The sequence below is a fragment of the Rutidosis leptorrhynchoides genome, chromosome 2, assembly GCF_046630445.1.
Source record: "Rutidosis leptorrhynchoides isolate AG116_Rl617_1_P2 chromosome 2, CSIRO_AGI_Rlap_v1, whole genome shotgun sequence".
In the NCBI taxonomy this organism is placed as follows: domain Eukaryota; kingdom Viridiplantae; phylum Streptophyta; class Magnoliopsida; order Asterales; family Asteraceae; genus Rutidosis; species Rutidosis leptorrhynchoides.
The window spans coordinates 131,170,242-131,195,435 of NC_092334.1; the positions used below are offsets into that span (position 1 = coordinate 131,170,242).

At 33.7% G+C, this 25,194-nt stretch overlaps 3 protein-coding genes and 1 non-coding gene across 5 annotated transcripts; 2 read left to right on the top strand and 2 right to left on the bottom strand.

Moving 5' to 3' along the window:
- Window positions 1–1,368: 1,368 nt before the first annotated feature.
- On the top strand, window positions 1,369–1,475 carry LOC139895127 (small nucleolar RNA R71). The gene has a single exon (XR_011775593.1). It is a non-coding gene; the product is annotated as a small nucleolar RNA R71 (small nucleolar RNA).
- Window positions 1,476–13,506: 12,031 nt separating this feature from the next.
- LOC139888273 (acyl-CoA-binding protein-like) lies at window positions 13,507–15,190 on the top strand. Its single transcript, XM_071871290.1, has 4 exons — window positions 13,507–13,578; window positions 14,164–14,281; window positions 14,390–14,452; window positions 15,111–15,190. The coding sequence occupies exons 1-4, from the start codon at window positions 13,507–13,509 to the stop codon at window positions 15,188–15,190; spliced, it is 333 nt and encodes a 110-aa protein (XP_071727391.1).
- A 366-nt stretch (window positions 15,191–15,556) lies between these two features.
- LOC139888274 (protein STRICTOSIDINE SYNTHASE-LIKE 12-like) lies at window positions 15,557–16,854 on the bottom strand. Its single transcript, XM_071871291.1, has 3 exons — window positions 16,616–16,854; window positions 16,267–16,521; window positions 15,557–16,028 (listed from the first exon to the last, which is right to left on the bottom strand). Exons 1-3 carry the CDS (start codon window positions 16,852–16,854, stop codon window positions 15,557–15,559), a joined length of 966 nt encoding a protein of 321 aa, XP_071727392.1.
- A 3,216-nt stretch (window positions 16,855–20,070) lies between these two features.
- On the bottom strand, window positions 20,071–21,936 carry LOC139891406 (large ribosomal subunit protein eL13z). Of its 2 annotated transcripts, none has more exons than XM_071874373.1 (5): window positions 21,852–21,936; window positions 21,074–21,189; window positions 20,858–20,988; window positions 20,585–20,743; window positions 20,071–20,492 (listed from the first exon to the last, which is right to left on the bottom strand). In XM_071874373.1, exons 2-5 carry the CDS (start codon window positions 21,180–21,182, stop codon window positions 20,271–20,273), a joined length of 621 nt encoding a protein of 206 aa, XP_071730474.1. In that variant the 5' UTR covers window positions 21,183–21,189; window positions 21,852–21,936; the 3' UTR covers window positions 20,071–20,270. The 2 variants fall into 2 exon arrangements, with proteins under 2 accessions (XP_071730474.1, XP_071730475.1); XM_071874374.1 differs by having other exon boundaries at window positions 21,074–21,184; window positions 21,852–21,925.
- Between the last annotated feature and the right edge of the window lie 3,258 nt (window positions 21,937–25,194).

A 25,194-nucleotide genomic window follows, 5' to 3' on the forward strand; every position in this document is an offset into this window, starting at 1 on the left:
AAATATTCATTTATGGTGTGCCTTTTCAAAAGAATGCAATGTTTACAAAACATATCATATAGAGGTCAAATACCTCGCAATGAAATTGATGAATGACGTGTTCGTCCATATAGATTTGGATCGATCGTCACATACTGCTAATCCCTTATATAATGAAAAAGGCATAACACTCACGCTCGCACCTAAATCTGCTAGTGCATCATACATGACACAATCACTAAGTATACAAGGAATAATAAATTCACCCGGATCACCCAACCTGGGCAGAACTTTTGGTGGAACTGTCTTTACTAGGTTTATTTTTACGGTTTTTGTTTCTTGCACTTTCTTATTCTTCTTCTTCTTTCCAGAGGTATCACAAACTTTATTACCTATCACTTGTTCATACTCAACTCCTTTTCTTGGAAATGGGATGGGTGGTCTGTATGGTGCCACCACTGGCTTTACATACTCGGGTGGTGGTGGTGGTGGTGGTGTAACTTCTTCATTGTTACTCACATCGAAAACCTTCCCATCTTCTGATGCTGGTTTTTCAGAATTCGTTGATACCATATTAACATTCTCATTTCGAGGATTTACTTCAGTATTACTCGGTAGCTTTCCTTGTTCCCTCTCACTCATCATGCTAGCAAGAGTACCTACATGTTTTTCTAGATTCAAAATGGAAGCTTGTTGAGTTCTTAATGACTGATCAAACCTCTCATTTGTTTGGGTTTGAGATGTAATAAATTGTGTTTGAGATTCCATTAGCTTTGCCATCATTTCTTCCAGATTTGGCTTTTTCTCTTCGGTTTGTGGTGGTGGTTTATACAAGCTAGGTCTTTGTTGATTGAAAGTGTTGTTTTGAGTTGGTTGGTTATTCGGACCTTGTTGGTTATACGAGTTATTGTTGGGTCCATTTGGATTGTAAAGAATGTTTTGATTTCGATTAAAGTTTGGCATTGGCGGTTGATAATTATTTTGATAATTATTTCCCGGCCTTTGTTCATATAGGAAACATTCTTACGTTGTTCCATGGTTTGTTCAATGTGACAATCTTTCGTTAAGTGTGGTCCACCGCATTGCTCACAACTGATTCGTATTGCGTGAATATCTTTAGTCATCTTTTCCATTCGTCTCTAAAAAGCATCTATTTTTGCGGAAACGGAATCAAAGTCATGGCTAGAATCGGCTCTAGCCGCTTTAGATGAACGAAAAATATCTTTTTCCTGGTGCCACTCATACGAGTGGGAGGCTGTGTTATCAATGATTTTGTGAGCTTCGGTTGCGGTTTTCTTCATAATGGAACCACCAGCTGCTGTGTCGATGTCTTTTCGTGTAGCAACATCGCATCCTTGGTAGAATATTTGCACTATTTGATAAGTGTCTAAACCTTGTTGAGGACATCCTCTCAACAACTTTCCGAATCTTGTCCACGCCTCATATAATGTTTCATTTGGCTTTTGCACGAACGTAACAATTTCTCCTTGAAGTCTCACGGCTTTAGATGTCGGAAAGAATATTTTAAGAAATTTCTCAACTAAGACATCCCATGTGTCAATCGCCCCTTCAGGTAACGATTCTAACCAATCTTTGGCTTCTCCCTTTAAAGTCCAGGGAAACAACATGAGATAGATCTGTTCATCCTCAACTTCTCTGATTTTAAATAAAGTACAAATCCTATTAAATGTTCGAAGATGTTCGTTTGGATCTTCTTTTGGCGTACCACTATATTGGCATTGATTAGTTACCATGTGTAGGATTTGTCCTTTGATTTTATAATCTGGCGCATTAATGTCTGGCTTAATAATGGAGTGACCTTGGCCCGTGCGTGTGGCTCTCATTTGGTCTTCCATACTTAGAGGTTCTGTTACTTCCATTTTTGAATTTGTTGAATACGAATCACTAGAGGATTCTGATTTAACGGTTTGTAGTTCAGGAGGAATGATTAATGTTTCAGGATCTTGGAATTGTCCTTGAATATCCTCCGGGTTCTCAATTGTAAAGTCGGGTTCAAAAAATAGATTATCGGAAATTTGATTTGGAGTACTTGGTCGACTAGATGATGATTCTAAAGAAAAATCAACGGCGATAATATTGGCTAGATGTCTTGATCGAGTTACAGGCGGTGAACGCATGAAAGGTGGTGAACGTTTTGCTCGGTGCATTCACTGAATACCCTATTAGAAATTATATAAGTTATCAAATTAATAGACTTTTCTGCTTTTGCCCACTTTTTGAATAGCCAAAAGATGCAGCAGGGAGCCAGGATCCTTTAAGTCGGAAAATCCACAACTCAGCCACTAACAAATCCAACTATTACTACGAAGCAGAAAATTTTGGATGTCTATCAATTTAACCGCTTAAAATAATTTTTCGTCGAAATTTAAAGAAAATAAAGAAAATTCTATGTCCTAAAAACTAGAGCGTAGAAATGAGAAAGAAGAAGAGTGCGTCGAAAAATAAAAAGTCGAAAAATAAAAAAAAAAGAAAGTAGAGCGTTGAAACTTAAAAGTCTAAAAACTAAATATTAAAACTTGCGTCTAAAGGTATTAAAGCTTAAAGGAATTCTAAACGGAAAACGGCAATTACTTAAAAAGGTACTAAAATTTATAAACTGCGTCGTAAAATTCTAAAGCACCTAAATCTTAATCTAAAGAAAAAGCACTTAAGGGATTTTACGGCAAAGCCTAAAAATCTAGAAATATAAAATACTATGGCAAAAACTAAGTTTAAAACTAATTACGAACGATAAATTACAAATTACGAATTAAACGTTAAAAATATACAAAAAGTAAAAATAAAACTAAAGTTGTAAAAAATACAATTTATATAAAAATATTATTTTTATATTATTATTTTATAAAAATATTAATCTATATATGTAAATAATAAATACTAAAACTTAAAATACAAATTTAAAAACTAGATTTAAATATATTAATTAATAAAAACCCTAATTAGGTTAAATATTAATAATAATAAATAATAAAACCCTACTCCGTATTAAATGATGTACTAGGTTTCCTGTCAGACACTACCATGCGACCGCATGGAAATAAAGCATACAGCTCATGCGATCGCATGGGCCTGGATTCCAGATATGGTTTTGGGCTTCGACGGGTTCGGCCCAATTTTTAATCTTAATTATTATTATTATTATTTTCACAAAATATATAAAGAAAATATTTATTAAAATAAACTTATATTTTTAAATCTAAAAATAAAAATACTTATTATAGACAAAATATTTCTATTTCTATTTAATTTTTTAACACTTATACAAAATATTTTTACGAAATAAGAAATAATATATTTTTTACAAGAATATAGTTTATAAAAATATAGCGTTTTGCTTCGGCGTCCCCGGCAGCGGCACCAAAAACTTGATGTGTGCGAGGTGTAGTACGAAATACTATTATTTTTATTACGAAATACGATACAAATTACACAAGTTTTTAATAATTTATTTATGGAATATACCTAAATCTTGTTACAACACTTATAGGCAGTGTACCTAATCGTAGAGTAGTGTAGTTTTTAGTAAGTCCGGTTCATTCCACAGGGAGACGGCTTATTGCGTACACTATATTTTTAAACAATTATATTTGTATATATATATATATATATATATATATATATATATATATATATATATATATATATATTAGTAATATAGTAGTATTATTATTATTATAAAAGGGGGGTTTTACCGTTTAATGACCGGTTTGTCGATTTTAAATAAAGCGTAAAGATAAATGACGATAATATAAATGACAGAATTTAAATTGCGATAAAGTAAAGTGCAGTAATTAAAATGACAGTAAATAAAGGTACGATGAAATATGAAATAAAAGTATTATGCTTATTTAAACTTCCGTAATCATGATGTTTAACGTTTTGATTTTAATTTATTACCCTGGGTTAATTGTCCTTTGTCCTGGGTTATTTGATACCTATTTGGTTTTTGTCCATAATAGTCCACCGGTCATAATTATAAAATGCTTGTCAAATTAACCTTATTCCCGAAGTCAAATATTCCAACTAGTTAGGGATTCGAACTGTAACAATGTTTTAATACTTTGTTTAATGATTACACCAGGTTATCGACTGCGTGTAATCCAAGGTTTTATTGCTTTGTTAACAATTACACCAATTATCCTTGTATGTAATCCAACCCTGTTTTAGTGAGATATGAATATTAATTTACCCACTTGATCAGAATGAATAATCAATTACCCAACCCGAATAATTAATTAAATGATTGTAAACGATGTCTTATAAACGTCACTAAATAGGACATTCGTAATCAATTTAATAATTATTAGTTTAACTAATTTGAATATAGGTTCGACAGGTTCCAATGAGTTGTCGTTCAATTAGACAATATCCCCTACCTATTATTAGTCAATAGTCCAATGTTCACAAGTGCCGGTCTTTTGTCCAAACCTTAAATATGGTACAAAATCCAATAACCCCGTCTTAATATTTAGCCCAACATCACGATTACTTCGGCTCAAATAAGCATAATAATAACTTAGTTATGAGACATTAATTTAAAAGGGAAGAACATAGCTTACAGTGATTATTTATCGCGTAGCGTTACCCGGACAGAGTTCCGACTTTAAAACCCGTAAAACATTTCTTACAATAGCTCAACTAAACCATAACTTTATTATTAAAATTAACTTAAATTAAAATTATAATATATATATTAAGTTTACAGAGGAAGAAAGAAAAAATGGTGTACATAATTCGCTGAAAACGTCGCCTTTTATAGCACTTGGCCAGGTTCTGACCTCCATGCGATCGCATGGATTTTGTGCCTTCTGGCCATGCGATCGCATGGCACTCTGATCCAGCTCATATGCTTTTGTTTTCTAGTTTGCCGACGTTTTATTTAAATATATATATAATTTATATAATTTATATTAATTATATATATATTATATTATATTCTTGTGCATAGTTGACTTGTAATTTTAGCTCCGTTGACTCGCGCGTTGATGCTCGGTTCATGTCTCGGTTCCGGATTTTTGAACGTCCTTTCGTACGCGTAGATATCGTGTACTTTGCGTTCCGCGGTTCATACTCTTGTCATTTTTAGACGTTTCTTATCAATAAATGGAACCACTTGAATTGGGTGGAAAACGTGTAAGTTGGCAGGGACACGCTAACCCTGTGTGCCGTAGCACCCACCAATCCCACCCCGAAAGAGACCTGTGCCGGAAAATTACCTCCTCCCAGTTACCCACAGTGGCGGCAAGGCGATCTTTGCCCCAGCTAGCTAGACCCCCGAAAGCACTTCACAAACCTCCCCCCGGAGGGAGAGATAATTCCATGCGGGGCGCCCAGACTGAGAATCGAACTTGCGCCTCTATTGGGTGGAAGCTTCCCCCACCGTGGGCCCAGGGATCAAAGGCATCGGGTACCACTGAGCTATAAGCTCGTTGGTAACCACTTGAATTATATCTTGTTCATTTGAGCTTTTTGGTCATTTGCGTCTTTAAATCGTCGTTTTCTTCTTTTGTCTTCGCACTTATTTATTTAAACGAATATTACATAAAAATAGAACAATTGCAACTAAAAGTTTTACATATTGGAAGGATATTGTGCCTAAATATATGTTCATTTGGAGCACTATCAGCGTCTACGTACTTTCCTACAATATTGAATCACAATATTGATACGTGAACATTCACATCTTATCTTTTATATATTAATAGTGTATCCATGTCTAGTGCTCGAGTATATATGTTTATGCATGCTTGTATGTTTTAATTTTTGTCGTTAGATAGTTTTGATGAATTATGAATTTGATACATATGCTACTAAGATAAGGTATATGATATGCATGTTTTTGGAAAGCTGGCAAAAAATTATTAACTTTTCATTTAGAAATCGTGTGATTTCGATGAACGGATTAAAAGATATGGTCAACTGAATTATGTTTGACGTTAATTGAAATTGTGTTTGAAACTGTAAATTAATATTTAAACACCTTGTCTATGAGATTGATAAATTGGATTTTTAGATATTACTAATCGAGTAAATGAATTTCTATATAAGGCACGTCTCGTTTTGTTGAACAATTGTTAAAGTTGACTGTCTTATCATATTTTAAAGTTTTATAAACAATATAATCTGATTTTACAAGTATTGAAAAGCTATGTGAAATAATACAATATTTTTGATTGCCATGATAATTCAAATATGATATAGCTCCTGAAATAAATAATATTTTGAGTTTGATAAACTATAAATTTGTTCAATTATCAAGACTTATACTATGTTAATGAACATGTATAGATTTAAAGATCATATTGGGTCAGGTTGACTTTTGAGATGACTTTTGTTAACTTTTGCATGTCGGTCTCGAGCATTAGGATTGTGATACACTATGACCCGATCTAGCTTATTAAACATCTATTGACCAACATATGTTCTCTAGGTTGAGATCTACGGTTACTTTACATTACGAGTTTCGGTCACATTTCGGTGAATAACTTTATCTACTAAGGTGAGTTTCATTTGCTCCCTTTTTAATTGCTTTTGCAATCTATATTTTGGGCTGAGAATACATGCACTTTATTTTATACGCAATGGATACAAGTACATACTAAATTCTACACTGAGTTTGAACCGAAAATCCCTTAGCTTTGGTAACTAGTAACTGCCGGTTATAAGAACTGGTGGCCCCGAGTAGTTATATATGGATCCATAGGGCTTGACATCCCCGTCTGTTCCAGGTATAGAAACCCTAGCCTGAACTATAAAACAGACGTATGCTATTTGAGGTTAGAACACGTTGATTTGCGTGTATTGTACATGTTGGTTGCATGTATGTTAAAACAGGGGTACTTATTATAACGTTAAAGTTTAGTTACCAGGGTGCTCAATTTTGTAGAATATTTTGATAAACGTTTCTGGATGAAACAGCTGAAATCTTGTGATCCACCTTTATATACAGATTATGCGCAACATTAAAACTATGAACTCACCAACCTTTGTGTTGACACTTTTAAGCATGTTTATTCTCAGGTTTCTAGAAGTCTTCCGCTGTTTGCTTATACGTTATACAAGCTATGTGCATGGAGTCATACATGCTTTATTCAAGAAAACGTTGCATTCACAAAATCATTATCACGTATCTTATTTGGACTGCATTGTCAACGGATGTAGTATTGTAAACTATTATTTACGGTGATTGTCTATATGTAGAAATCATCAAACGTCAAAAATCTTGGAATTTGATATTCAATTATGGTGTGCCTTTTTAAAAGAATACAATGTTTACAAAACGTATCATGTAGAGGTCAGTACCTCACTGTGAAATCGATGAATGATGTATTCGTCCAAATAGATTTGGACGGGTCATCACAACAGAACTATTTACTTGCTTTGCATTAGCTGCCATAGCCGATTGAAAGTACCAACTGATGCGCCTTTGGAAAGTACCTGCAAATCATCATAACAAAACACGATTGAAATTAAACCAGCCAATTAATTGTTTGATAGCACAAAACAAAAAATTCCAAGTTTAATTTTAAAACGTGTCCCACGGATGGCGCCAATTGATCAATCCATAATTAATGAGTTACATAATTAAGGATTGAGTGCAATGAGATTAAGATGGAGGAAGGGATGTTTGATGATTATTTTGGGCCCTGGTGATCGTCTTTCACTTTAGCAATCAAGTGATCAACCACCCCGACCCGGTCTTGATTGTTAATTAGCATGATTCACCTTAACACAATGTAAAAGTTTCTTGGGCAAGATCACAAGAGAAAATTACAAAGGTCCGGGCAAATGGCAGAGAATCAACAACCTATAAATGAGAGGCCAAGCTCTCTATTTATAGTATTTGAAATATTCGCGGTCTGCGGATTGTCTAATCATCCGCGCAATCTTAGCGAAATAACCCGCAGTATTTTATTAATGCGGCACCTGATCCGCTATTTTTTATTTTCAGCGAATATTCCAATCCTCTTGAATACACTTCGCGTAACTTCCGTTTTTAACCTTTAGTAAATAAAATATACATATACAATGCTATGTATATGATCATTATTTTTTAGTGTTTTCTTGTAACATGATAATACAGTTTAGTCTTTTATTTGTGTTTGTCTGGTTTAGTTATAACACAATATTTTATTATTTACATTGTCTGGTTTGATTAAAACCGTAAAAAATGATAACATTACACAATTTATAAACAGTGTTTGTTTCATTCCATGACGAAAAAAGTGTTATTCATTAAACTAGTTGTGCATATGTTCTCAGGAGAATGATATCGCTGAGAGAACCATGGACATTTATCAAATATTGCTACTTTTTATCTCAAGGTAAATTATGTTTGAATATGTAGTTTAAATATATTCTAACTGTAATTTATTTGATTAACAAACTATTTGAAAGATTAGTACCTATTGGATTAACAAAACCATCAAAAAAAAATTAGTAGTTGAGGCCCTGAATTCTTCAAAAGATGCCCTATGTTCAAACCTCATTATGAACCTATCTTAGGGTGGCTTGGGAAAAAGGGTCTGAAACGTTCACATGATAACCCAATTAGGTCGCGTACATCTGAGTAAAAAACACACTCATGAGTATATTATGTTATTTGGTCATCACAATAATTTGAAAGTTCATGTTCAATACGTTCAATACATAAAAATGAGTCATTATACACGTTAAACATTTTACTCTATAATTTTTTTTTTGAACGGTGATTTTTTGGCATCAGTATATTATTTATTTCAACGACCCTCATCATTTGCACGTATAACACACGTTCGGGCGGAAACCCAAACCCGATCGACGGTACCCGGGAACACATCCATTCGGGCAGTGTTCCTGGGTAGAGGTCCGTGAACGAATCCGGTAAAACCTCCCTATATATACCACTATTATTGGTGTTCAATTATTTTAAAAAAAATCATGGCATCCTTAAGGATCGAACTCATGACATCTCCCTATCCCTTAAAAAAAAACTGTTGTCTAAATGATATCTCACCAATAGAAGAATTATTGTATACTAGTGAAATGACCCGTGAAATCACGAGTTTGTTTAAACGAAACAGTTTAATAATATGTTTTAGGTATTAAGAAAATGTAATTATTAAAGTCATTTAATTTAATGACCCGTGAAACAACGAATTCCGACTAAGAAACTTGTCGTTGTTTTTACAAATATATTGATGTACTTAACTTGGTCAGAATAAATGAACTACGTTGATGTACTTCACTTTGTCATAAAAGCCTACATTACAACCTTTTATTGAGACATTTATTTCGCATACATATGTAACGTAATTGATCTCGTAAAAAAACACTCATATTTGAATAATAACAATAATTATAATATATTAACTATAATTATAATTATAATAAATAATAATAAAGTTTTTTTAAAAATTGAGTATTTATATTTTTAATAATAATTATTAGTAATAACAAATGCTTCTTGATAAATTTTTAAAAATAAAATTACAATTATTAGATAAGTCTTTTTTGTGATATCATTAAGTAGATTTAATTTAATTGTAAAAATAAGTTTATTTATGACATCACCTACAAGCCCTCACAATTTTTCTTTTTTCTTCTTAATTTTTTTATAGAAGGAAAAATGGTAATTATTGCATCATCATTTTAGCATTTTAATATAACTTACTAGTGAAATAACCCGTGAAACCGCGAGTTTGTTTAAACGAAACAGTTTAATGATATGTTTTAGGTATTAAGTGAACGTAAATGCTAAAGTTATTTACTTTAATGACACGTGGAACCACATAGTCCGACTAAGAAACTCGTCAGCTGAACATTTCATCAAACACCTAAAATGATATTAAACAATCCACATCCAATCATAAGAGTTAATATTGATTGTCATTTTATTTTAAAAGTGTAAATTAAAATATAAATTTAGAATTTGTTTCCTTCTGCCTAGCTTTTATACCTTCTCGTACTCAATTCAAAATTATTTAATTTTAATAATTAAAATAATTATTAATAAGATTTAATAATAATAATTAATTAATAAGATTTAAGAATAATAATTAATTAACAAGATTTAATTTTAATTCAAAATTATTTAAATTAATAACATCACCCACCATACTTAGATTTTTTCTTTTTATTTTTGATTTTTTCTTAACAAATAAATTAGTTTAATATTATTATTTTAGGATTTTAATAGAAACTATAGATAGATGTCTTTTAAAATGTGAGCTCTTTAAAATATTTGAGATTTGTTCGGTTACACGCTTTGTATCGTTTCGAAAACCCATCGTGTATGAGTTTTGCCAATGACGAGATAATATGAGGTTTAGAATGCAAAACTATGTAAACATTAAGGTCTTAAGTTTTCCTGTAAAATTGGCTTAATCAAATAGGGGAATTTTATACCTAAAGGCGTTAACCTGACACATTCATCATCCACATTGATCATAGAGTACGTCGTCTCAATATTTGTCTAAGAAATAAAACAACAAATGGGTTTGAAGGTATGTGTGTGATTTTCATTTATAGGATTTTATTTGAATCGAATCTTACTTTCACGTTGATTAAAATCAACATTATTAGATTCTTGTATGCATTCGTTATCAATCAAACCGTGTTCCATGAAATCCTACGATCATTTTAAAGCTTATGTTTAAAAATAAATAGGTATCTAAAACAGTTTCTTTGCAACAAATTGATGAACATCATTTAAATCCCAAAATTCTATGATTGATAATTATCTATATCTCATACATACATTAATAGATTGGTTAATTGTACTCGTGAATAATTGACTCAAAACATTATAATGATAATAATTGTTAGGAATTGTAGGATCCAACAAGACATATGATTTAAACTAATCACACACCCACGAACGATAAACCAAGTAACGATAAACGAATTAGCTAAAGCAAGAACGATTAATAAATGCATAAAACGACACGGGATTTAACGTGATTATATCCCAACTTCAAAACACGAAGAAGGGTTTACTTCACGGGCGCAAACCAGAGAATTTTCACTATATTTTTCGTGCATACAATTACAGGTTATAGGGTTGTATTTATAGTGCAAAACGATAAAAGGAAACAACTTGTTCAGCAAGACAGAACGTCGTCGTAATGCAAGCTATTCCAGAACCTTCATTCGCTGCCCACCCATCGCAGTTGCAATGCACCTGTTGCGGTCGCACTGCAACTTTTGCGGTCGCAACACGACTGTTATCAACAACCTTCAATTTCGTTTAACTCGATTCGCACTTAAAAATCTCTCACTTGAAGAGACGTTAAACAAAACCCCATACCAATTTTCAACAGAAAATCCAAAACACCTAAAATGTGTTTGTACAACCCACAATAACTCCAGACCAACAGATTACAAACTCCTGTTGATACCGCCGGATGAGACACCCGAATCATGCCGCACTTCACTCGTTAACCTACGAGCAAGTGAAGTCTTTCGACACCAAAAATCACCATTGTGCGATAATCCAATCTCTTAGTTACTAGCTTGGGCCATCTCGGTTTCCGCACCACCATCTTCTAACACGAAGATCATCTTCTCACACCAGAAGACCTATTGAAGTATGCGACTCTTTAATTTAGGATTCTTCCATGAGACAAACATGTCAATGATCACCCTCATACAGGATTACATCGCCTATCTATGATTTTCCTTCCCAGCAATCAGAAAATCCAGCAGACGCCATCATAGACTCTTCATCAAGGCTCTAGTGAGAACGCAGTCATAACGTCGAAGTCTACTATCTTTTCAACTTTCTACTTTCTCGCTGGTGCACTGACCTCCCCATAGCTATGAATTTCACAAATCCATCTTCTCATCCCAAGCACGCTCCCACTGTACGAGTAAGAAATAAAACCGCGGCTACTCGAGAAGAAACTTGGTTCGTACCACCGGTCAGTCGCAAATTTCTTTGCCATCGGAGAGTAAAGCAAGTACTCGAAGCCCTAGTGTTACCCGGAGTCATCACACTAATCTTGAGAACATTGGAGAACAATGTCGCATAGTCCTCTCGACCACTCTACTAGTTGACTAAATCCTACTAACTCAATAACTTCCGTCAGTTACCAAGCTCAATCGAGTTCTCGACACCCTTAACAATCCTAGAAAGCTCAAGTTCTGGGACTTGCACGATTATCCGCCCCTCTTCCATCACCTAAAGTATTCTAATTAATCACCCTCGAAGAAGAACTGCTTCTTTTGTTGAAACGTCAACCAATACCAAAGAAACCGTCGAACGCATTCTATCTGACACCCTTGGAAAACCAATTGCCCTTAGTGACTAGGAACTGTAATCCGCCCACATATTCCATAATCACTGGAATATTGACCAGATACGATTGGTCATCCCATTTTCAAACCACAAGCAACAGACTTCCCCGATACTCGCACTATTGACTTTCAACCGATGCATCTCGTTCGTTACCTAACCGCTCTAAACCGAGAGAAGAACACCCTCCTGAGCTATTATAACAAACTCACATATCTGAAAACATAGCTCGTATCGCTCGAATTTTCCGAGACATAACCATCTCGTGCTCGCGTCATCAAACCCGAAAAGTTCACCCTGAAAACTGCCCAAATTAGAAAAATCATATCTCAAGATCCAACGGTCAGATCAGCCTCAGAATTTTTCCACATGTAGATCAGTATTCGATCCAACGGTTAATGAAGCCGATATGAATTTTATTCTGTAACATCTCCTGAAACTCCGAATTTGAAAGTTCAATCATTCTTTCGCACGGGATCACGAAGAATGAGAACTCAGATCTATTACCCGGATCTCCCGAAAACTCTCTCAGCAACGAACCCATCGACCCAACCTCTGACTTCGTAACCCTTCGCGAAAAATCACCATCATGATGCAATCAGCGTCCCGATTACCACAAAACTTTCAAGAATCGTTACCCGAATCCCGATGTTATCAACTCTCCCGGATACATAGACATACACATGAGTTCATCGTGACCAACTTAGTCACCTGGTCTCGATACATGTTGTACGACAAATCTCTAGAATCAGTCGTTAAAACAAAAGAAAACTAAATCTGGCCAGAACCATCTCGCGGTCGCGAGTCCACTTTCTTCAGCATCACGTTTTCTTCCTTTCAAATCGCCATCGTGCCTGTAAAACCGAGCCTAAGCTCTGATACCACTTGTTAAGAATTGTAGGACTCAACAAGACATATGATTTAAACTAATCACACACCCACGAACGCTAAAAGAAGTAGCTAAAGCAAGAACGATAAATAAATGCATAAAACGACACGGAATTTAACGTAGTTATATCTCAACTCCAAAACACGGAGAAATGTTTACTCCACATGCGCAAACCGAAGAATTTTCACTATATTTTTCGTGCACACGATTACAGATTACATAGGATTGTATTTATAGTGTAAAACGATAAAAGGAAACAACTTGTTCAGCAAGACAGAACGTCGTTGCGGTCGCAACCCAACCATCGTGGTGGGAATGCAAGCTATTACAGAACCTTCATTCGATGCCCACCCATCGTGGTCGCAATGCACCTGTTGCGGTCGCAATGCATCGCGGTTGCAATGCACCTGTTACGGTCGCAACGCGACTGTTTTCAGCAACCTTCAATTTCATTTAACTTGATTCGCGCTCAACAAAAATCTTATGTCAGCCATAACTTTGATAAGGATTTATACAGATATATAAACATAATACTCCTATATTATAAAGATTTTATTCATGTAAACACAAGATTTAATATTCATATTCATATTCATATTCCTATTCCTATTTCATATCCATATTCATATCACCAAAAAACAAAAGTTAATAACTTTATAATGTATATGTGAATGTTCTTTCACATGTTTAATATTTATCGGGTAAAATCCTTTACTAAAAAAAAACTCACATGTTTACACATATAAATGTTCACATGTGAATTTAAAATATATATTCATTTTTAAGGTTAAATTTGACGTTTTCTTAAACTATTTTGCGTTTAACCTTAAACTGCATCAATCTTCACGTGACTGAATCTACTTATATATATGAAGAGCCCTATAATTTGTTGGTTGTCGCATTTCTCGTGATTTTTGGTTCTTATTTGAACCTTTGATATTTACTTTCTTGTCTACTTATGGTCACAATTATAAATTAATTATTGAACTATAACTTGAAGGAGGAGTTTGAGGAATATGCTCAGAAAGCAAAAAGTCTTCCTGATGGTACTACAAATGAAAACAAGCTTATACTATATGGACTCAACAAGCAAGCAACAGTTGGACCTGTAAATACAGGTTATACATATGTCTCCAATATTAATCAAGTAGATTTAGTTAAACTAAACTAACTAAAAATTACATGTATATATTTGTCAAAACTTAAAAACAATTTTGTCTATGTAGATCGTCCGGGTATGTTCAGCATGACAGAGAGGGCAAAATGGGATGCTTGGAAAGCTGTTGAAGGTATTGTTCTTCTACTAATACATCTTTTTATATGATGTGATTTTGTGCAAGTGTTACAAAGCTAGACATAAGTGTATAAAACGTGTAAACCAATAAGGTTTTCCTATTCAGACTACCCAGGGCTAGTATTTTTACTCAGATGTGAACCATGTTATTCCGTGACCGTCTGACCATTTCTCAGTTTCTAGTTAGGTTTGAATATGAGACCGGACCCCAACCACTAGACTATCTTGGATGTTTTTTTTTTTTTTTTTTTTTTTTTGTTAACGGTGGAACCCCAACTACGAAGCAGGCACATTGGCCCCAACGCAGCGAGTAAACCACCGGGTAAACCGCAAGCCGACCCTCACGGTTACCACGAAAAGCAACCTCAGGTGAACTCCCTTTTTGAACGAGATGGCAGTGCCAAGAATCGAACCCGGGTGGCTCCCTTCACTGGAAGTGTCGGTGGCCATCCAGGCTATGCCTGAATGGTTTATCTTGGATGGTTACATAAGTGTATAAAGCAATGTTCAATTAATTCGACTCTGGTCATTCGAATAACTTATCAGATTGATTGGAACATATTTTGTAATTTGAATGACATAGGTACATTGTTATTTTATGACATTAGCCCATTTAATTAACGTTGTACAACTTGTTTCTCGTGTTGTGACAGCAAAATCCAAGGAGGAAGCAATGAGTGATTATATCACCAAGGTCAAACAGTTGCTCGAAGAAGCTGGATCCTCGACTTGAGATCATTAGCCCGCATGTTAGAAGAATTTGTTCAAGCAAGACATTTTTTGAAGGAGTACGGTTATGATTTACATACGATTGTTGTCAATTTTCTTCCATAATACATGAATCCTATATGCTTATAGGATTCATGTGAAACATTAAGATAGCAGATGTGAAAGAATGAGACACAGAATATTGAATTCCAACAAATTTAATTTTACCATATTTTCTTTATTATAAAACGAGTACAATGAACTTTAAACAAAACAAAACAACATTTAAAGCTATTTGAAGACATATAACTTAATAATTTTACAACATCACTATATCAAACAGTACAGGTGAGTTTTTACTTGTTATTATTCAAGACATGATAACTAGATTTTAGTTTGCGTAAACACCGACAAAATTAGTGACACTCGAACCCACATATATTGCACCGTTTTCTTCCTGAACCACTGCAATATTCATGTTCAGGAACTGGGTTAGGGGCACAGTTTGGAGCACAGTTGCAGACCCATTAACCCTTAACCCTTGAGATTCAGTGATCATTTGGACCTGTTTCTCGACCGCCACCCAAAACTCACCATCATTTGTAGCCCTTTTAATATTTTTCGGGCTCCCAAAGTTGGTCAAGAATACTTCATTTGTGTCCCTTTTTGGTCCCTGCAGCCAATACCTTTGAATCTTCTGGTTCACAGACTCTGGAACCAAAACATATTTCCGATCACTACTAACCGTTGGACCACCTACTCCTGAAAGCCCACTTAACAACACGGTTACTCGTTGAGTTCTTGGATCGTATTTCAATAGCCTACCGGTTGAGTCGGGTGCAAACCCTTCTTCTACACTGTTTCTGCACATAAAGTAGTTAATACACGGTTTCTATAAATTTATAGTAAGGATTTTGCAAACAACAGCACTAAAGGTTGTCGTTAATGTGCATAAATTCATTGTACATAGTGGTTGTCTAGCCGAAATTGACTTTTTATGGCTGTTATGCAAATGTACAATGAATTTATGCACCTTAACGACAACCGTTAGAGTTATCGTTAGGAAAATCCTTATAATAAAAGCTAATGTTGCAAATTTACCTTATGTTATAAGTTAAACTAGAATCGGTCAAATAAACATTTCCAGTATATGATTCAACATCAATACCAGAAAGGTAGTTGAAACCCCCCGAAAGCTGAGTCGCAAGGCCACCGTTGAATCCTACAACGAGGAGCCCAAAGAACGCGTCGGTGATATAAATATCACTAGTTTTATAATTAAAACTAATAGCCAATGGTCTCCCACATGTTGGTCCTAATTTCAGATCATTTGTACCATCACATAATTGCTTGGTCCTGAAATGCATAAGTAGGTGATTAGTAACCTTAAATCTAAATTACTCAAAAAATGATAAATTTCGGTCATTTGATGAAAAGTAGCGAAACATACCGGATAGGTGAAGTGTAGGCAAAATCAACGAAGCCAACGATGGGACCGTTCCATTTGAGGATCCTACCGTCTGCAACTGTCACATAGGGACCTTCACCTGCACGATCGAATGCAGCTGATTCAGGACCGATGACATTTGGAGGCAATACGAGTTTGTCAAATGTGTTGTAAGACAAAACACTTTTTAAAAGGGAGAATGAAACAACGAGATTAACTAAGAACAGGCTGATTGTATTCATAGCTATGTACAATTTATGTATGTATGTAAACACTGGTTTATTAGTTGTAGAATTTGAGGTGTAGATTTTCATGTGATTTCTACTTCTATATATATACACATTCTAACACACTGTAACTACACACACATACTATTAATGTAGCAGCAACTAGTTACAGTTGACAGTTGCTTCTCCCTTTTACAGTGAAAGATGATTGCTTAGACTTGGCTAAAAGCTAGCCGACTCTGTTCATTTGTGGAGATTGCATTGTCTTAATACCCTGCATTGAATTGCATTGTCAACAGTTTCTTATCCTTTTTTCTATAAAAAAAAAATAAAATAAAAAAAATAACTATTAATTATTCAGCATGATCATTTAGGTAAATTTATAGTTTCTTGTTATCTTGAAAATGAAAAACGATATTCTAAGGGGCTGTAGAGTTTGGAATCCACACCTTTATTATAATAGAAAAAAAATAAAGAATATGTTATTGTTATATGAGGAATATTCATTTGAGTCCATAAATTAAGTTGAGATTCAAGGGACCAATGAGAGTGCGACATGTGTCGCGAAAATCACATGTGATTGAAAAAAAAATTCAAAAATTTTTTTTTGAAAAAAAAAATTTTAAATTTTTTTTTTCGAAATTTAAAAAAAAAAATTTTAATTTTTTTTTTTTTTACAATCACATGTGATTTACCTGCACAATCACATGTGATTGAATTGTACAATCACATGTGATTGGATTTGCCATGCACAATCACATGTGATTGGGTTTACAATCACATGTGATTGACATGCATAATCACATGTGATTTTTTAAAAAAAAAATTCGAAAAAAAAAAGTTTCGAAAAAAATTCGAAAAAAAAAAAAATTTCGAAAAAAAATTAAAAAAAAAAAATTTTGAATTTTTTTTTTCAATCACATGTGATTTTCGCGCCACATGTCGCGTTCTCATTGGTCCCTTTGTTTTCAAGCGAATTTATGGATGCAAGTGATTACAACTCTATTGTTATATATCTAACTTGGGTATAGAAACTATACAAACTACATTATTTTGTTTTAAAAATAAACAACTCACACTTCACTCTTCATAATATGATCACATTTTACTATCATCCATCAAATTTTACCATCATCCATCAATGAACAAGTAAATCAATTTACAAGTAAATTATTTAATTAAAGCATTAGATTCGGTTCCGTTGATGTGGAATTGTTTTTTGGGTCTCGGCCAATCACATCGAATGAGCAGGTTCATGTTTCACATGATCACCATGATGGGCCAAAGAGTTTTCAAGACATGGGTGCTATTCGATCTAGGATTTTTGTTTCGGGTCTCACAAATCACGGACGTGTCACGAAGGTAATGAATAATAAGTTGATTCCGTTGCTATTAATTCTGATTCTGAACCAAACGACGATAACTTAACGTTTGCAAAAAGATTGGCTCGACTGAAGAAGGAAAAGAAGAAAAAGGAAGAAGCTTTGAAGGATATTCGAGGGGATGTAATGAAAGGTGATAGGCATTCACCGATTTTGATTGGGCGTAATGGAAGGTTTTATTGTGACTGCGAGGTTCTTTCGTGTAAAGGATATTGCAAGTCAAGGTATGTTCTAAATAGGAAGGTTCCTAGAGATCTCTTTGAAAGCGTGAATTTGCGGTTAAGAAGGAATGTTGCATCTACCTCGGGTTCTTTTAAGCTCGTGGATCATGAAAAAGATTTGGAGTATGGGGACGCCATTCAGAATTTGTTTATGGCGGGTAAGGTAGATAAGAAATGTGGTATTGCGGGCACGGGCAATACCGCTTCTTCGGGGTTGACAAAGTATGGTATCACCAAAGAGGCTTTTGTGGCTTTTGATAATATGATGACGTGTATGGCCGAGAGTGATCTGGGTACGGCAAATCTTATTAATTCAAGTGAAACCCGCGACCGCCGGCTAAGAAAAAGAATCACCAAAAGCGTAAGGAGAATGTGGTTGAAGGTGCCGAAATGGCTAAATTCGGCGTGTTCATTAAGGACATTTGAGGTTTTTTTTCGGTTCCAAGTTTCTTGATTTGTTGTAATCTTTGTTGTTTGTATTTCATTGTATCGTCTAATTTGTTTTTTTAGTTTGGTTTTGGATTACGTTAGGTGAGTCTCGGTATAGTTAGTTCGTTGGTAGCCATTTTCTAGGTTCGAGCATTACCAAAGATCCTCTTATATAATTCTTGTTGAATTCGTTTTATTTTTCGAAAACGTTTTCCTATTTTATAAAAGTTTTTGTTATTTAAAAAAAAAAAAAGGTAAAACAATGTATATGTACAATACCTAAACATCACTTGCATGCCAAAGAAATTGTCACACATTCACGAGAAGAAGAACGGAAGCTCATTGGCTATTGGCATGGCTTTGGCTTGTGTTTGGCATGACGGATGGGAGTCCTCTTAGAGTGGTATAAAAGGGGAGTGGAAGCAAAATTTTGATAGTTTCATGACTTCATCTCATTCATCCAACTTAACATCTAACCATATAAACATTGTATACTTGACATCCATTCAAAAAAAACCTTAATAAACTAACACAATTTAGGGTCGGGTCCACTTTTGTATCAGTTTAGGGTCGTATAATGAAGAATTCAATGTGAGTTGGTTAGTTTTATTAACAAAATAATGTAGTTTGTTTAGGTTGTATAGCCAAGTTACGTACATGACAGCCACATATTCCCTTGTATCTTCGTAATATTACACTTTGCAAGATGATGTAGTCAATAAGCTCGAGATCAAATTCTAGGTTCTCTTAAGAATTAAGATATCACTTGGTTAAGAGCTTACTTATCTGGTATTCCCAATTATAAAATATGATTTTAGATTGCTAATAGCACTTAATATCTTACATGTTACATAAAGATTGATTGATAGTCATTAAGTTAAAAGTCCAAGCCTTTGCGCGTAAGAACTTAAGTATAAAGTCTAACGCAACATAGGTAATATTTTTGTCAGAAGTTACTGAAAACTATGGTTTTCGGAAGGATGAACTTTGATTGATATTGACACAAAGTGTGAATTCAAAAACAAGCATACAATCCAGTTCACTACTTTTGTGAATTAAATACAAACGTTCGTTAACTTAAAATTTGTGAAAGGATATGGCGTGTAATATTAGCATATATCCATATCAGAATGTTTTTTTTTTTTTCTTTTTCCCCACTTGATAACAATCTTGCAATCTTTTGTAAAATATAGTTGCTGTTTATCACAAGTTAATGACAGATTTATTTCATTAACATTATTAAACAGATTAAAACAGATTATAATAAACCAAACTAATAATCTCTGATTCAAACACAAGTCATCCAAATAGGTAATAGAATCTCTGATCTTTAAAGAAAACAACATTTAAAACTGTTACCAAAATATAATCAAATCTTGAAACCAAGACTTTTTGTTTTTTATTTCTTTTCTTCCTTCTCTGCCTCAGCAGCCCTCTTGAGCCTTGCACCCAAGTGACGTTTGTTGGTTCTCTCAAGACGTATCTTGGCAAACGCGTTGAACGATTTCATCTCATCGGTAACCTTCACAAGTTCTGTAACGGGCTTCTCCCTAACAATCGGCAACACTGGACCTTGAACCTGGGTCGCACTTGCAAGCTCCTCTGGCGTAGAATCACCAGCCTAATACAGAACAAAAAAAATCAACAAACAACCAATATACAAAAATAAATAAAAAATTAACATAAAAATACAAAGAAAAAAAGAAAGTCCACCTTGGTCTTCCTTGCACGTCTTGGGAAAACGACAAGTTTAGCCTTAAAAGTTTTTAGTCTCTGCACATTGGCCTGCAAACCTTCCAAAGAACGGTTTCTGCGACGATGATCCACAGCAATACCAATAGTTGGAGCAAGCTTTTTTGGGATACCTGCAGCCTGTTGTTAACAAATTAACCTCATTTTTTTAAACTGAAACACTAACATTTAAAAAAAAAACATTAAGCTATACAATTACCGAACACCTAAGTAACACTAATTATAACAAATTACCTTCAACTCTTCAAGAGAGAATCCCCTACCCTCCCTAAGTTTCATGTTGTACTTCAAGGTTTGCCCATGAACCTGAGGACGGAGTCGTCCCGCAGGCCTTGGGAAAACTTTGACGGCCTTCGCTTGTCTTGCTGAAATTAAATACATAAATAAACAGATTAAACTATGCTACGTCAACAAAAGCGTGAATAATTAAACTAAGTATTCACAACGTACCATTGCGTCTCCTTGTTTTGCGAGCAGGTTGGTTGAACCATGTCTTGACATAGTTCTGCCAATGCTTCTTGAAGTGACCGTTTGGGATAACATTGTTATGTTTCACCATGACTGATCTACAACACGTATCACACGTTTAATTTAAGCATGACTAATACAATTATTATTTCTTTACAAACATTTTCATATTAAAAATGGGTGAAAACTTTTACACCGCCATTTTTCAGTCATACACCTTTAAATATGCTTTAAAGCATTGTACTATACAACAATTTAAAGCATATTTACTGGTATGTGGCTAAAAGATGGTGGTGTAAAGATCACTTCCCATTAAAAATACAAACAAAAATCGTTGATTTGCACCAAAGCACAAACTTTGAGCAATCTAAATACTAATATGAATCCTCATTTTTATAAATTTATATCATTATAAAAACAATTTATATATCATATGATCTTTGATTCTACAAGTGCAATTTTATATCTATTCAGACAAAAAAAAGGCTTATTAAATCATTATATGTACATTGACCTTTAAATCATAATTAAAATTATACAAATAATTAGGTTAAACACAATCTAATTTCAGCACATGAAAATTTAGAGCATATTATGATATATTTTTTCACCTAACAAACAATAGCCTCCCAGTATCCTTTCATTATCATAAATTAGCAACTAATCAATCAGTTCATAAAGCGTAAGAAATGAGGCGTAAATGTTTAACATTTACTAAACATAAGATGATATAACCTAAAAAGATTGAATCAAAACATACCTGAGTTCGAGAAAAAAAACTTCGGCAACGGGACGAGGTGAGATTTTGAGGTAAACCTAACCCTAAATCGCTATGTGTATATCTAATGGGCCTAATTTAATTATTACTGTATATAGTTTCCAATATATAGGCCGGCCCAACAAAGTAAACAATACATTTCATAACATAACAAGTTAACAACAATACAAATTGCTTTTTTTTCTTTTTTCTTTTTTTTTTTTTTTGGCAAAATAACGAATACTATTAAAATGAGAGATACCTTCATCAAATTATGAAGGATCCCAAAATCGATTACAACAACACTAACCATTTTAAGGCTCGAAAATGAGTAAGAAAACTAAATACCCTAAAGAACCTAACTCAAATCGAGCCTCAACCGGCGTGCATGCAAAGACAAAACTAAGCAAATGAATACATCACAAAGGATAAGCTATAAACTAAAAGAGTGAGAGCTAAAAGAAATGACAAAAAAGCGACGATTCACAACTAAAGCAACTAACAATCATGGGCTAAATTAATCGGCTTTGGGAGTAGCATTACCGTTCCTTAAATCCGGACGATTAGTAATCCCGTCTTCCTTATCGATCCGGACCCCTTTTCCTTTCCTCGAATTGAAATTATGTCATACCCCGTCCTAATCCATCTGGACGAAGTCACCAACATCTGGTCCCATTGCGATGATCGACTCCAAATTATGTCTTTAAAATGAGCAAATGCACAGCGGAAGATTTCTTTCATACCTGAGAATAAACATGCTCTAAAGTGTCAACCAAAAGGTTGGTGAGTTCATTAGTTTATCGTAATCCATCATTTCCATAATTTTAATAGATCACAAGATTTCATTTATTCAATAATCATACACTCATAAGTGTTTAAAATTCATTCATATGGATTGAACACATGGTAACCGACATTAACAAAATGCATCTAGAATATTCCCAAAAATAAAATCGAAGTACTAAAGCAGTTCAAATTCTCTGACTGGGGCTTGTCAAGGCCCATAGATCTATCTTTAGGATTCGCGTCAATTGGTGGCAATTATAATAAACACCGATTCTTAGGCTACCAAGCTCAACAAGGGCGATATCCGGTATAACAATTCAACCATAGAATGTAGTTTCGATTACTTGTGTCTATTTCGTAAAACAGTTATAAAAGCAGCGCATGTATTCTCAGTCCCAAAAATATATATTGCAAAAGCATTTAAAAAGGGAGTAATGAAACTCACGATACAATATTTTGTAGTAAAAATATTCATACTACGATACTGAACAATGCAGGGTTGGCCTCGGATTCACGAACATATATCATTTATATATATTAAAACATATACTCGTAATCTAACAATTATAACTTTATATATTATGTAATTAATTTGTATACATATTTGAGAATAATTATGATTTATACAGTTATATTTATATATATATATATATATATATATATATATATATATATATATATATATATATATATATATATATATATATATATATATATATATATATATGTTTAAAATACCTAATTTGTTTTATATGATTATTTATATAAAAATTGTTAATATGATATATTCATACTTATATGAAATATTACTTATAAGTATATTTTTTATAGACTTAATAATATAGTAATTAAAAGTTATATTTGATTATAATGATAATATTAATAATAACATTACTTATACTAATAATTATAATAAAAATCGTAGTAATAATAATAGTGATATTTATAATAATACTTGTAACAATATTGATTTTGCTGTTAATAATAGTCATGATAGCGAACTCTAGCATTACAGCATATAGAGTGTCTATGGTTATTCCAAATAATATATATAGATGCGTCGATATGATATGTCAAAACCTTGTATACGTGTCCAGATATTTAAAGTGCGTAAAATAAATAACAGAAATCAAATGACGATAAATAAAATTGCGAGAATTAAATTGCGATGAAATAAATTGCGATAAATAAAATGTAATCAGTTAGCTAGGAACAGTTAGCGTGGATTCTTAACAAAAATTTTTCTCATAGTTAATTTGTTTGTTTCTAACAAATTTTATTTTGTCCAATGTTTTCTTCATTATGCCACTTGTTGGATTCTGATAGGTCAAAATTCAAATATAAAATTGAATGAAAATGGTTATTCTGCGGTGAACGGATATGTATATCGGTGGATGTAAGTAGGATAGTAATTGACTGTTGAATCAGATTCGAAGAATGTACAGTGTAACTTATTAATGTGAAATCTAAATATTACTCGGGTATTACCCACCATTAACAGTTTGTACGAAAGAATTTTTAATTACAATCTTTATGAAAATATATATACATATATATTTTCTTCAGATATAATCATGGATTTAATGAGTTAATGTGATATTAATCTCATTTGATTTATTGTTAGAACAAGAATATATAATCTCTAAAACATTAGAGATTACATAATCGCCATACTGAACGAAGAAAATTGATGTAGAACGATACGTAGAACGATGATTATACTTGAGGTACAGAATGAGATGTTGAGGCATAGATTGTTGATGGTACTGGTGCTGTTATTGATGGTACTGTTGGTGCCGGTGATGTTGTTTGAAGCTGGTAAATTTTGCACCATATTCTCCAGATTTATTACTCGAACGCGAAGTTCGTTGACTTCTTCTATTATTCCGGGATGATTGTCGGTCGGAATGAGCGGATGAATAAGGTTTAGAATTGTAGATAGAATGTAATCATGTCGAGCTACTCTGAAAATGAGGCTGAAAATGGTGTTTCGGATAGGTTCACCGGTAAGTGCTTCAGGTTCTTCACCAAGAGGTGCATTCGGTTGGTGGAAAGGATCGTCTTCTTCGCGTCTCCATTGATTAAGTCGACTACGAACCCATCAGATGAATTGGGGATGGCTGATTGGCTGATTCATTCTGGTGACGTTGCTTCTGGAGCTTAGGTGAACATCCATGTCGAAATAGCTGTTGGAATCCGAGGAATTCGAACTGGTTGAGGGATTCATCTCGTACGATCAGATGAAGGATTTTCGATAAGAAATAGATTATAGGATGTAGATTAGTACCCTGCAATACATAATTTACATATGCATATATATGATACTAAAATCCCATAAGTTACGGAGAAGTCTACGGAAGCTGTCGGGCAAAGGTAACAATAACAGATAAGCTAAGACATGAATTTATCTATACACTGTCTATGCAATAGGGGCAGTAAGACGTGTCTAGACTTTAAGGATGATAAGTAAATAATTTTCGAGATGAAATGATAAGCAAAACTTTTTACATGCAGACACGGTCGAAGTCCAGACTCACTAATGCATCCTAACGACTATCAG